Below are 13,117 nucleotides of genomic sequence, written 5' to 3' on the forward strand. Positions count from 1 at the left end.
TACATACAGATGACCATCGATTCGGTCGTTAACACCCGTCTTCCGTAGCCGAATTATTCCGCAGATAACACGTGGATTATTTACATGCGCCCGACGCCGTTTAACTAGATGATACTTTAACGCGAGCTGTGCAAACCAAAACAGCGTACGTGTTTACGAGTTTGTCGTATCGATCAAACTTCTTTACGATCCACGGAAAAGTTGTTTCCACTTCTGCCAGTTTCATCAACCCACCCCTAATGTGTCTAATTTAAAACGCGGTCTCTCTCGTTATATCAACATTATGACGTTGCATACCCGACGCGCGTCACGATGATAATTTAGCGTAACGTGAGCCAGCCACGCGACAACGGGCATTCGTAATCCGTATTACAATCGACTCGTGACTCAATTATTAACTACTTCATTGACACAATATACCGATCTCTTTGAAATAACATTACCCACATTTCCCTTGTCGAGGTAATTTGCACACACACACACACACACAAACACACACACGCACGCACGCGCGCGCGGATACGTGTGGTTTCTTTATATCATTCTGGATTCTCTTGCTATTGTTCTACGTTTGTATGTCCGTAATCTCGTTGAAATACATTACATTACACGAAATGAAACGATAAACCGTTCTTGCTGCCAAATTTTGTACCGTTAATATTTTGTTTGCTCCGGTTCATTTGATATCAAAGCAATTTGTATTAAAGGGGCAATATAAGATGCTCCGATATAAAAAATAATAAACAAATTTTGTTTTCGTGAGGAGAAAATTAAAAAAAGCAGAATAAAAAATAATATTAGATAAAATTTTGAAAATAAGAATTTTTGTAAATACAAATTTTTTAAAAGTTCTGTGCTTAAGAAAACTGAAAAAATATTCTTTGTCATTTTTGAGTTTAGTTTTAACTACATATTGAAACATAAATCACTCGATGTATTTCAACAATGGCTATCAAAATGTAAATTGACATATTTAGCATTCTATTATATTTCAAAAGAAAACAGAGAATAATTGAAGTGCTGTTTATAAAATATCAAAATTATTTTCATTTTCTTGTAAATAAAGATTGTGTTTCATTTTTTCATAAATAAATAAAATAAACAAAACTTTATATAAAAAATTCTACTCCTCGTTCCGATTTATCTTCCCATTCGTAAAAACATTCGCTTTCCGATTGTACCATTAATTATCAATCTTTATTATGGTAGTTAATGAACGTAGGCAGATTGTCATAACTCAAACATCGATTTTGTCAAGCCGCACCTTTGTTAATTGTAACGTTGATTAAATATTATTATAAAATATGAGACAGTAAATAGGAGCACGAGAAGCGTATATTTCAAAACATCTAGGTGCATTACGCGGCTCCTGCAATGTTATAACGAACACTCCCCCACGTAACGTAACGTATGGCTACACCGGCGAAACGATGCGTAAACTTTGCATTTTATTTTGTCTACGTATTATCGCGTTACCTTGTTGTATCGCTGTTTACGGACCGTGATTGTCGGCGTATCTATGCACACTCGCCGTATATATTCGTGTGCGGAAAAGAGTAATAAATTCTATTAAAATATTCTCGCATTTTCTCTAGAATCCTCTAGAGTTCTCGCACTCCGAAACTTTTACATACAAAAATGATTCAATTATTAACTTGTATAACCCGCGTGTCTCGTCACACATCATTGTTTGCGATTGAAGAACAATATCCGCGTATTCAGGCCAATATTTGTACCGTCGGACATCGATTAAATTCGGCCTCAGCCAAATCATCTTCATACTGTAATTACAGTCAAACGGTATTTATTTTGACTCATGCTCGAGGAATTTAACGCGGTTCTCGCTTCGCGCTTCGTGCAACATGGAAATAAATTGTTCGACCTGTCAACGTGCAGTTTATCAGTAAAGTTCGCCAACTTCGCAGATATTACTGCTGAACTTCGTGGATGTGGCGAGTAATTAATCACTGCGCGAGGAACCCTTGTTAAGCCGAAATATGGCCTTTTAATCGTATATCGGATAACTTATTTTTCGACACGCCGAGAGAGAGAGAGAGAGGTCGGCGACGATATTACGAGAACAATACGGTGGCGGAGGAATGACATAAAGCGACATTAGTAGGCGGACAGTACATATGTATACATAGGATCCTTCGCCCCGACATTGCGCGCTCGGGGCCCGAGGGCACTTTGGGACGGGTGCTAATTCAACGAAAATAAATCGCGAGCCGTTAGAGAGCGTCGCGCTGGTAAGAGCGCTCCTTGGAAGGACCAAGGATTAGCACATCCCTCCTGTTCTGGTCTCACGAACAAGAATCACGACCCTAAATCGGATCATAAATAAAGGGCTGCCTTGAAGTAGCGCGCGCGCGCGTGCATTTGCTCGCTTGCTCGCTCGCTCGTAGCTAGAGCCCATGCTAGAGCACCGTGTGCCTTGATTTCTCAGTTCCCCGCAGTTTCTGCAGTCTTCCGGATTCCGTCCCGACCCTTGCGTGTCTCCGCCTCGGCTGTGCCTCGGTCTCCGCCGCGGCGGTGCGACCTGGCACAACGAACTTTATAATGGTTGCTCGCTTATTTAGCGAGTAATTACGATCCATGTCGCGAAGACATCGAGCGCGAACTTAGCAAACCTTCGTCACATCGCTTTAGCCCTTTGCGGTCCGAATTAATTTCGACGAATAATTTATAATTAAGTATTTTGATGTTGTCGGACCGAAATAACTTATTTTCATTACCTGCAAAATTTTATAAATAGAAAAATATGTAAACCGTGTTTATAAATAAAAAAATATGTAAAGTGTATACACAAATTCGTAACTTTTTGCGCTTTATAATAACGTGGTAATAGTAAGAAATTGAAATATCGGACGTACAGCAGGATTTTCCGGCATATCACACTGCAAATTTGCCCCGTTAACACGTTCTTACAGCTTACGTTTCTTCGAACGTTGCTCCTTCAATTAATCACCGTAACGACGGCGATCCATTGTCTCGGTGTTGGCGGCTCGCGAGGCGGGCGCTTTGTTCGCCGATATAATTAGTATTAATCTAGAAATCGATAGCCCCGACGACAATTAGAATGTCCACGGGACTTTCATAGCGCTCAAGCAAATTCGGCTCCGTTATTAATCGCGTATACGAAGAACAAGGCGACAGCGACGATGACGTTTTGTTGTCGTGTTGTTCACGAATGCATGCTCGCGCGGTTAACCACAGGTCAATTTGAAGTCAATTAGCGAACGTGGAATAAAATCTGCGGTAGTCGGATACACGGGTCTTCGGTGCAATGTCCCTTCCGATCAGCGAGGCAATTTTTCTCCTTCGCAAAGCGATAATACGTATCGCTCATCGATACGTTGAAAAAGAAACACTCGTTCCACTCCGCGATAATTTTTTCCTTGCAAATTTCTCGTCCGCTTCTTCTAATTAGAGAGAAAGGAGTCGTCGTCGCGCATAGCGGCAAAAGTGCCGCGTGGAAAAGCGCCGGCGAAATCGGAACGTTTACCGCATCTCCGGGCGGCGCTTTTCGCGCATCGTTATCCCGCGGGTAACAATCGGGAACGCGGTTTAATGAAAGGCGCGCGAAATGCGTCCGCAGCCAGTGTAATCGGTACGCGTTATTCCTCCTCTCGTTATCGCGCGAACGCGCCGCCGACTCGGTTAGGGAAAAATATATTCGAGTCGCGCTGTGTGCAGGGCTCTTCGGAACGACACGGCTCTCTTTGGAAATTGTTTCCTTTGCCCCTTTTTTCTCCTATTAAGCCCCATGCATATTAATCACCTTCATTTACTACTCCTTTCGCGGAATACTTCTTGTTTTTCCTCGCGCAACTTCCTTCTCCGCTCTTCCCTTACTTTGGCGTCACTGCGCGTCCGCAAGACGAGTCCGACTTTTCCAACGGACAACGGTGAAAGAAATTGCTGTAATTACGCGGTGAAGGGCGATATCACAGTAGAATTCGCCGGGGTGCGCTAATATCACGTACCGATTTTGAAGATAAACAAACTGCATTACTTATCGTACTCATGCGTGCGTTTCGCCACGCTAGTAGTATAAACGCGCATTGTTCAGACGTTTATTCTCGACGACCCGCTCGGTTCTCGCTCTCTCGTTTACATCGCAAAGCTCGGAGAACAATGGCGTTGGAAGACATCGAAACAACTTTGCGATTTTTATATTAAATTATCAATGTTTATTTATAATTGTTTATATCTGACGATACCGTCGAGATTTTCTTTCTCTCGCTTATCCGGTTTCGGACGCTCCACTCTTCACACGCTCGCCGAATGCCAACGATGCTGCGCTCGAAATATTTTATTCCCTTTGTTAATCCCCGCCATTTCCACGTAGCGAACTCACCGTATTTCATTGCGGCGTCCGCTAATGAATGCCAAATTAAATCGGGGAACGTGCGCGCGCGTTGCAAGGAAAAATAAGAAAACAGAGACTGAGAAAGACAGGAGGGAGAGAGGGAGGAAGAGAGAAAGGGAGAGAAGGAGAGAAGAAAGAGAGGGAGAGAGAGAGAGAGAGAGAAGAGCTACCGGCAACTCTACATCGCTAAGTTTGGACCGTTATCCCGAATACGCTTTAAGAGAAGAAATTATCGCGAGCGCCGAGCGCGCGCTGCGCGAGTGCCGTCGCGCGGGAAATCCTCTTGTTTATGTCTCGAAATCGAGTGGTCCCCAAGGAAGCAGGCACAATGTAACGAGAGAAATTAGAGTTCCTCTGCCACGGATTTCCCAAGAAGAAGACAAAGTGAGAAGAATGCGGCAAGAAGTCGAGACAGAGACGATAGGGTGAGGCCCGTTCCCTCCAGCAAGCAGCTAAATTTATTTGCATAGGCCCCACGAGTCTCTTTCGAGCGGAAATACAACTAATTGGATTCCCCGACATCATCACCACGCGCGTACGTGTGCGAGTGTGTGCGCACGCGTGCTTTTTTTCGACCTTTTTTGCACCTTTCGGACGGCAAAGGAGCGAGAGGGGGAAGGGGTTACCACCAAGAAAAGTACATCGACTAATCCAATTCCGTCCGTATGCAGCCGGTCCTCTCCCTCTTTCTCTCTTTCCGGTGTCCTTCCGCTCTTTCTTTCGTGCCGCTTTTACGTCGCTTTGCGCCGGTTTTCTTCTACCGGGACGGTTTTCGCCCGCCGTCGACCCCGTCGAGAATTTATTTTTCCGTACGAGAGCTCCGTGCTAAACTCTCGAGGCATGCTGGATTTAAGTACGGACAACCCAAGATGCGCGCGTGTACAGGTATGTGTGCGTGTCGCCGGCGAAACTATAAAATGCAGAAAGGCGAGCACGAGTACTATCCTGTATTGATTTTTGCGCGGTGCCCCCTTCGTGAATCGTTTATCGCGTCGTATGCACACGTGTACGTACTCGCGGCTGCCGCCGCCAGCATTCACTCAACGGACTGTTTTCCAGGGTAAACAGACCGCGAGGAATTGCATGTCGCGTGAGCGGATGCGGGGCTTGATTTTTTTCTCTACAATTACAAATCGGTGGGTTTTCCTTGTGACGTGTAGGGCGAGATAAGGTAATTCGATGATATCTCGGAATGACTGATATAAGAAAAGAAATGAATTCACTTTGAATAAATAATTTTACGTTTGCACGCCGTGTATAATATATATATATATATATATATATATTACACCGCATGCTTTCTTTTACCTTGCATAAAAACATCGCAAAAAATCTACTCCTTTTTTCTAACTTTTCGTTGTGGAAAATAGAATAATTTTAATGACAGAGAAGATAATTTGTAAATGTGGGTTCTACGTAAGCTTTATACAGATTACGTTTTCGCGGAAAGAAAACAACACGCATATCCCAAAGAACATTTCGCGTCCATAACAAAATTAAATTGACATTACACAATAACAAATGATATTAAAAAATACAAAGAAAACACTGGTTAAAAAACACGCGAATAAAATACACAAAATACGGCGTTATTTCTGTAAGGAAAAACACAGAATTTCACTAACAAACTAACTGTGCAGCGGGTAATAAGTATTGTAGGACACACCGTGGAGGAGCTATCTCGCTGTAATTTCGAGAATTTCCATTGGAATGGAGAAGTCCGGATTGGAATGGAATCCACGCGGAATTCGGTAGTATATGATTGAAAGATTGTCACGCGAAATTTCCTCTATTGCTTTGTTTCACTCTACATTTAACATGACAGCGATATGAATACGTTTAAGAATCGCTCTAGTTTTCCGGCAGGGGGTTGTTGGAAGTCTGTTCATTTCACCGCGCGCGTTACATGTATTCCGGCCAAAGATACAGACGCGTCCAGGGGAGATCGGGATGCCGGGCCCGACGTCTATTCAAGGCACGTTAATCATAAAGCATGCCTCTAGCCGTACGCCCGGTGAATTCGCGCGTACCTTGTTACTTTGAGTATAAAAATTTCCGAGGAATCATGAAGAAAGCGCGCGAGCGAGAAGGAGAACGAGAGAGCAAGCAGCTTTGAAATTTTACAAGGGTTGCCGCGGCAACCGAGTGAGCGTGTAACCGAGTTGTCTATTTGCATGAACGAGCGATGCCGTTTCGCCGACTCCGCCGTCCGTCCGCGATGCGAATAAATATACAAAGCGCGCACGACCGATTACGTTTCGTCTCCCACCGTCCCTCTTTTGCTCACCTACCCCGCCGCCCTCAACCCCTTCCCCGTCTTCGCTGCTGTTCCTTCTCTTTTGTTTTCAATTTACTTCGTGCCATCGTTTTCACGCTGTCGCGCGAGATTCTTTTAAGTCACTCCCCGCTATACGGAATCACGATTAATCCGGGCGTGGGCGAAGTAGATCAACACCGGAGCCGTGGCAAACTTTTAACTATCAAGGAACCCGTAGCAGGAAGATGAGAGAGAGAGAGAGAGAGAGGGAGGGGGGAACGGGAGGAGGAAAGGGCGGCAGGAAAGTTTTGCCGAGTTCCAGTCTATCCGGGCGAGTTTTCGAGAGTCCAAGATATCGTCGAGCCATCAGCCGTTTTCTCCCTCTGCCCGCGTAAAGTTCCATCTTTGTCTCACCGAGACCTTACGTTATTTCCCCGGCTCCGCACGCAGGACTGTCTTTACAGTCCGTCTATCGAAGGACGCGCGATATCGGAGGATTAAAAGATACCGATAATCCCCATTATCAAAGAAAGAGAGAAGGCGAAACGGAGAAAAAGTTTTATAACACGGCGAACTTCTTCTCGCTGTTAAATTTTGGCATATTTATTTCAAACTTATCTTGACCTTACTTTGGAGAAATCGTAAAAGGAGAAGGAGACCGCGGAGACGCGAAGACATCGGATACCGATTCGAGTGGTCTCCGATAATCTAAAGACGGTCACGGATTCTGCTTTCCTCGTTTCCGTTTATTCTCTCTCTTCCAGTGTGTTCCGTCGAGAACTAAATCCACGTCGGATGTTAGACGAGACGCAGCGCGCTCCCGTGGTGGTTTCCGCTCCGTCAGGTGTAGAGTATGCCGGAAACGTATTTGCTTTTCCCGATCTTTTGTATTCGATCGTATCATCCTGTCTATTCAGTTTTACGTTATTACATATTGGGTTACATAATTAAACTCATTCTTTAAACGAAATGTTTCTCTCTGTGTCATATTTGAAATACGAATCGTCTGATCAATTTCCAATCGATATCTTCCTCGCAGAAACGTCGAGACACTCGCGGCTTCCGACTTAAAAGCAATCAAGAGTAAAGTGCTTTTCGAAAACTAAATTTTTTAGCTACTAACAAATATTAAAAGTTTATTTTCCAGAGAATTTTCAACAAATTATTTTTACAAGATTTTAATTTAAGATTTAATTATTGAAATGTGTATAAGATGAAAATTGAAACAACTATGGAACCTCTTATCACATTTTCGCTAAGAGAAAATCGATTCGTGATTAAAGAAATTTGCTGTTCAAAGAAAGTGCATGCACAATGACGTGACACGTATATACGTCCGCTTGTAACAGACTTAATTTTATCATCGGAACTCGATCGAAATCCCGCGTCAGTAGTCTCCCTGGAGAACTCTAAAAAACAAATTCGCTCGCGTAGCCGGAAAGTTGGAAAGCGCATCTTTCTTCAACACATATAACGCCATTGCGCACGGTGTGTACGCGCGTCCCGCCGCACGGACGATCGATCACCCGGTCGATCAATCTCCGTCGCTAACCGTATCAATCCACTCCTCGCCCGCTCGCCCGCTCGCCCGCTCGCCCGCTCGCCCGCTCGCTCGCTCGCCCGCTCGCTCGCTCTCACTTTTCCCGTTGCAACAGTCATCCCCCTCGAAAGCTGCATAATGTTCCAGTTCGGTTGCTGCATAATTGATTCGTCATGCCGCAGTCTGCCTCGTAGCTTAACTCCCCGGTATCTTCACCCACGCGTCCGTTTCTGTCCATCTTTGCCACTTTGGGATTTAATCATCTGGGAACCGCTTGTAAAATCGACCCATGTCAGCGGTGTCACGTCACGCCCGCGATTATAATAAATATGTCAAGCTACTGAAACGAGACGAAAACGAAGACGATGGTGTGTCGCGTTTCTACATTCTGTCTTTGAAAATGAGACATTTCAAAGAAAAAAAAAAAAAAAAAAAAAAGAGAATAATGTGCGAGAACTCGCAACTGTTATCTTGGTTTAAAACGCGAGAATGTTGTATATTTTATAGGTTAATAATGTTTCATAAGATAAACGTCCTCCATTTAAATATATTGTGTTGTGCGCGACCTCGAGTTGTTTATTATAATTTTTTTACCGGAAAACAAAAATATTTTCCAAACGCGGTGAGTGATTAACAATTCGTATATCTAGTTGAATATTTGCTCGAAATTTGGCTTCGGAAACTCAATAATGCCCGTATAATGTGTAGCAAATTACAAAATTTTATTACGGAACTCAAGCCTGCATTGAAAACAAATCGACAGCGTTCACGGGAGGTAATTAATAGGTTTAAAGCTTGTATTATTATACGTATACGATAGGCTTGGAGATTGAAATATCACCAGGCTGGAAGGGTAGTCGCGTCGTTAGCGGTAATATAAATTACGGTTAAGGTTGCAAACTGAAAACTCGTTTTGCCACGGCGGTTATAATTTATCGAGACACAAACTATTTTCAAACTATCCCCACAATTCAATAAACTCTAAGGTTGTCAGTGCGAACGCGGTGACCGGAAACTGGAGCTAAAATTCCGTTACAAGCTTAACGCCTTTGGCGCCGGCGTTACGCGCAGACATTTTTCACACCGTGATAAGACACTGGAATCGAATTGACTTTGTTATAGTTAATATACGTACTCGATGTAATCTATATAATAGCATACGATAATATTTACATGGCGCACATATCTCGCCAATTAACTCTTATTTGCCAAATTATTTTTTAACCTAAAAATTAAGCTCTTTATAAATTTGTTGTGTATGCTTGTAATTAATTTATCCTAAAACACTATTTGTCTTCATAATTATTTAAAAGTCTCTTGAAAAAGCAAAAATAAATTACACGAAAAGCGCAAAAATGAAATATTTTTCAGATAACTTAACTTTTTACATTACTTTATATGTAATGTAACTCAGAAATATGTATACTTATATAATATAATATTGGATTCGCAAGAACGGCTTTTAAGAAACTCGTTTAGATCGTACGAACACTTAAAAAACACTCGTTACGATCGAGTTATACATACTTACTGTCTTAATCTCGTATCTATCTTTTTCTCGATTGTAAAAGACACATGATATGTGTATTTGGCGCTCTGGTTACTAACAATTATTTCACACTCTTGTATTGTCGTATTAAAACGATTCGTATATGCATATAAACACATCGCGTAATATAATACAAAAATGTACTCACCAGTCGATGTCCCGCCGCTGCAATCCATCGCAGTCCTGCCGTTGCTTCAAACACCTATAATAAAAACACACTAATTAATACGATTTATTCATGCAGTACATTCGAGCTTTATAAGCGCAATGCATTTTTAATGTGACACATAATGATTCCGAAACAATATTGATCATTACAAACGCAAAACAATGCGACTCATTGAAAAATGTAATGACAATGTTCCAAGAGAACAACATTACAAAAGTCGCAAAATATCGAATATAAATATCATCGCAAAATCTAATTAATTATCTTCACTTGCCTTTATCATCACTTTGACTCGCGATGCATTTAATTCTCCTGACATGCGATGTATTCTCGAACGAATAAACGACACGGAACAACGATCCATAATAATTGCACGCGCTGATTAATACTGATGATTACCTGTTGTTTGTGCATATATACGATGTCTCAAGAATGTTCCTTGTGAAGCCATATCAAGAGACTTTATCGTGTCTCACGTCAATTACACACAACACCGAGTAAACACTATTCTAACCTATAAATTTACCCTACCGGCCGCAATTCACTACTACAACCGGAAGAAAACAACCGATCGATGACGACTAGCGGCTAGCGGCAACTAGCGACTGTTTCGACACTTCTATCGATTACATCCCGAGTGATCCCGAACCTAACGTCGAAGTCAACCGACGATACCGCATGATTGGTGATCTATAGGACCTTGACCTACTGTTACGGTACCGTTACTCAGCTGATCAGCTGATCAGCTGATCCCGTAACATAGCGCACATGTACACACGCACACATTCGCGTCGCGCTCGGACTTTTCAAACGTTATAACTCGACGAAAAATTGACGTAACGACATGCGGCAAAAGCGGATCTTCTTTAATTTGCATTCCGCAGATGATTATGTTTAGTGTATATGCTCTTATAATGATATGTATATTTGTATATAATTGTTATTAAGTGATTTCAATGTTTTAATATGTCTCTAATATATTCCAGCAAAGTATAAAATTATTTTTTTATGCTAATATAATTGCCATTGAAATTGATCGAATATAATATATGATATATAACAAACATATAATAAAATAATTTCTTTAAATACGTCTAACATCAAAATAATAAAACATTAATTAGTATCGAAGATGAGAACACTGGCATAACATTGATTAAAGTGCTAATATAACTAATCTTGTAAAAACGTTGATTATTATTTGTTATGCAAACGTTATATAAAAAGAATTGAAATGCATTACGTAAAGCAAGGTAGAGCCGGAGAGAGGAAGATTGATAAAAAAAGTCGCCGGGAAGAATAGCTCTTAGCATGTTCCACTTTACGTCGCCTTATATTATCTACGTGTTAATTGAGGTTAACGATTTCGTTAGCGCAGTTTTAATTAACGCTGGTGCATCACGCCGGGGTCGATCATAAGTTTCTCAAAGTTTGTAAATACATTAGAAACCCGGGAGCGCCTAATTGGATTAATTAAATCCAATCTCCCTGATAGAGCGACATTTCGCTCTTTCATCTCTATTTATTTTATTTTCGCGCTCGCCGTCTCCGTTTTGTTTCAAGATAAATTAATGTTGCTTAAGATAGAGTTCTGCTTGTTAAGAAGCGATGACTGATCGGCCGGACGATACGATCGGAAAGCAGTTATGCGTTTGCTCTATTTTGTCGGACACGTTTATCGCATCGATACAAGTCATATCATAGCGGAGTTTGCGTTATCGCTGGAATAGCTGTTCGAACGTCGCGGAAAATAGCGTCGGTATAATTTATATCTCGGATATATACGGAGAATACGATGCACACAGCTATCACGGATGTATATATTGTCCGGCAGTATCATTGTTATTTTCTTTTTTAACTATTCGGATAGTTTGTGCGGAATGAACGATCGTATCGTTGGCTTTCCGAAGGCACGGAAAGATACTCTTAGCGTATACGCGTGCACGAGAAGAAAAATACATCGATCGATATATCGGCCGGCTGCCATCGCTGGCCCGTGCCGTGCATTCTCTTTGACCGCGGTTGAATTTGACCGACTGATACAAGGTACGGGAAAAGCTCTCCAAATGGAATGCTTTAAAGCACCATTCTGCCTTGAGAAACTGCGAAAGCATCGCCACCATTGTTATCGGAGCGACTGTACACAGAACATAAGGTTCTAATATCTTTCTCCTTCTCGCGCTTCGATCTTTTCGACCGTTCTTATCCGGCGCTCTTGCTTCTCTTTGACGCGTTAATACATTCTTTATGCTGCCTGGATTTTTCAACTTCCCGTGCTGCTCAGCCCGTTTTATATTTCTCTTTCGTTTTCTTTACCCTCGCCGAAAATGGCAGCGAAAATATCGCTACGTTTATAATCCTAGTCTTCACTTAAATGCAGGACAATCATCCTAATCGAGTCTTTTCTTTCGTGTTATCATTGCTCCTTTTCAAACCTTTATTTTTTTTACCCTACCCTTTTATTCCTTTCCCATTCCTCCGCGCGTCTCGTCATCATTCTTTGTTCTATGCGCCGCCTCTTTACCCACTTCTCTATTTTTCCGACGTTTTCTTACCTCTTTACCTGGCCTCTTTCCGCCCGTTCTCGTCGAGAGACTCTTTTTTCGCGAGACAACGCGACCTTTTAATCGCATTGCTTTCTCGCTCGCGCCATCCATCCATTCCTTCCTATTCCGCCGTAACTCCTTGCTATTACAGTTTCTCCGGCTTTCTTACCCCTCCCGCTTCTTCCTTCCGTATCCGCCACTCTCCACTCTCACACCGTCTCGCCCTCCCCCACCCACTTGGCGAGTTATACCCCGTAAACCGTGGTACTTTGTTGGTCACGGTGTGCAATCTCACGGAGGACCAGACGAAGCGTGACCCCACCTTCTCTCTACCCACCCCTCTACCCTCTACCCTCTACCCTCTACCCATTCTACTCATCCTATCCTATCCTAGTCTTCTATCCTTCTATCCCGGGACCTCCATATGCGCTCGCGGGAAACGCATACGTGAGAAAGCGCATCGCGCGTGAGTACATGAGGGGAGTGAGAAAACGAAAGAAAAGATAAGAGTTTACATTGTCGTTGTGGAATATGATATTTCGAATGTTGCGCTCTTTTACGAAAGTGCCGTTTATAAATTCGTCCGCTTCGTATATCACTAATATTTCAAATGAGAACGAATATTAATCGTAATTGGAAGCTTAACGAAATTACAACTAAGCGGATTACGAAATGAGCATATGG

General features: G+C 42.4%; 1 protein-coding gene across 11 annotated transcripts in view; it reads right to left on the reverse strand.

Moving 5' to 3' along the window:
* LOC105667632 (uncharacterized) overlaps nt 1-13,117 on the reverse strand; it is a 94,548-nt gene that overhangs the window by 38,354 nt on the left and 43,077 nt on the right. For 10 of the 11 annotated variants that reach the window (XR_001099964.2, XR_001099965.2, XR_010891148.1 and 7 more), the window contains one exon: nt 9,867-9,920. Coding sequence is in view for 6 of the 11 variants with exons in the window: in XM_012359544.2 (XP_012214967.1) it covers nt 9,867-9,920 (54 nt within the window). In the remaining 5 variants the exon portion in view is untranslated. Of the gene's footprint in view, nt 1-9,866; nt 9,921-10,161; nt 10,543-13,117 lie in introns of those variants that run through there. The other variant, XM_012359542.2, reaches the window with a different exon arrangement.

The sequence above is a fragment of the Linepithema humile genome, chromosome 7, assembly GCF_040581485.1.
Source record: "Linepithema humile isolate Giens D197 chromosome 7, Lhum_UNIL_v1.0, whole genome shotgun sequence".
NCBI lineage: Eukaryota > Metazoa > Arthropoda > Insecta > Hymenoptera > Formicidae > Linepithema > Linepithema humile.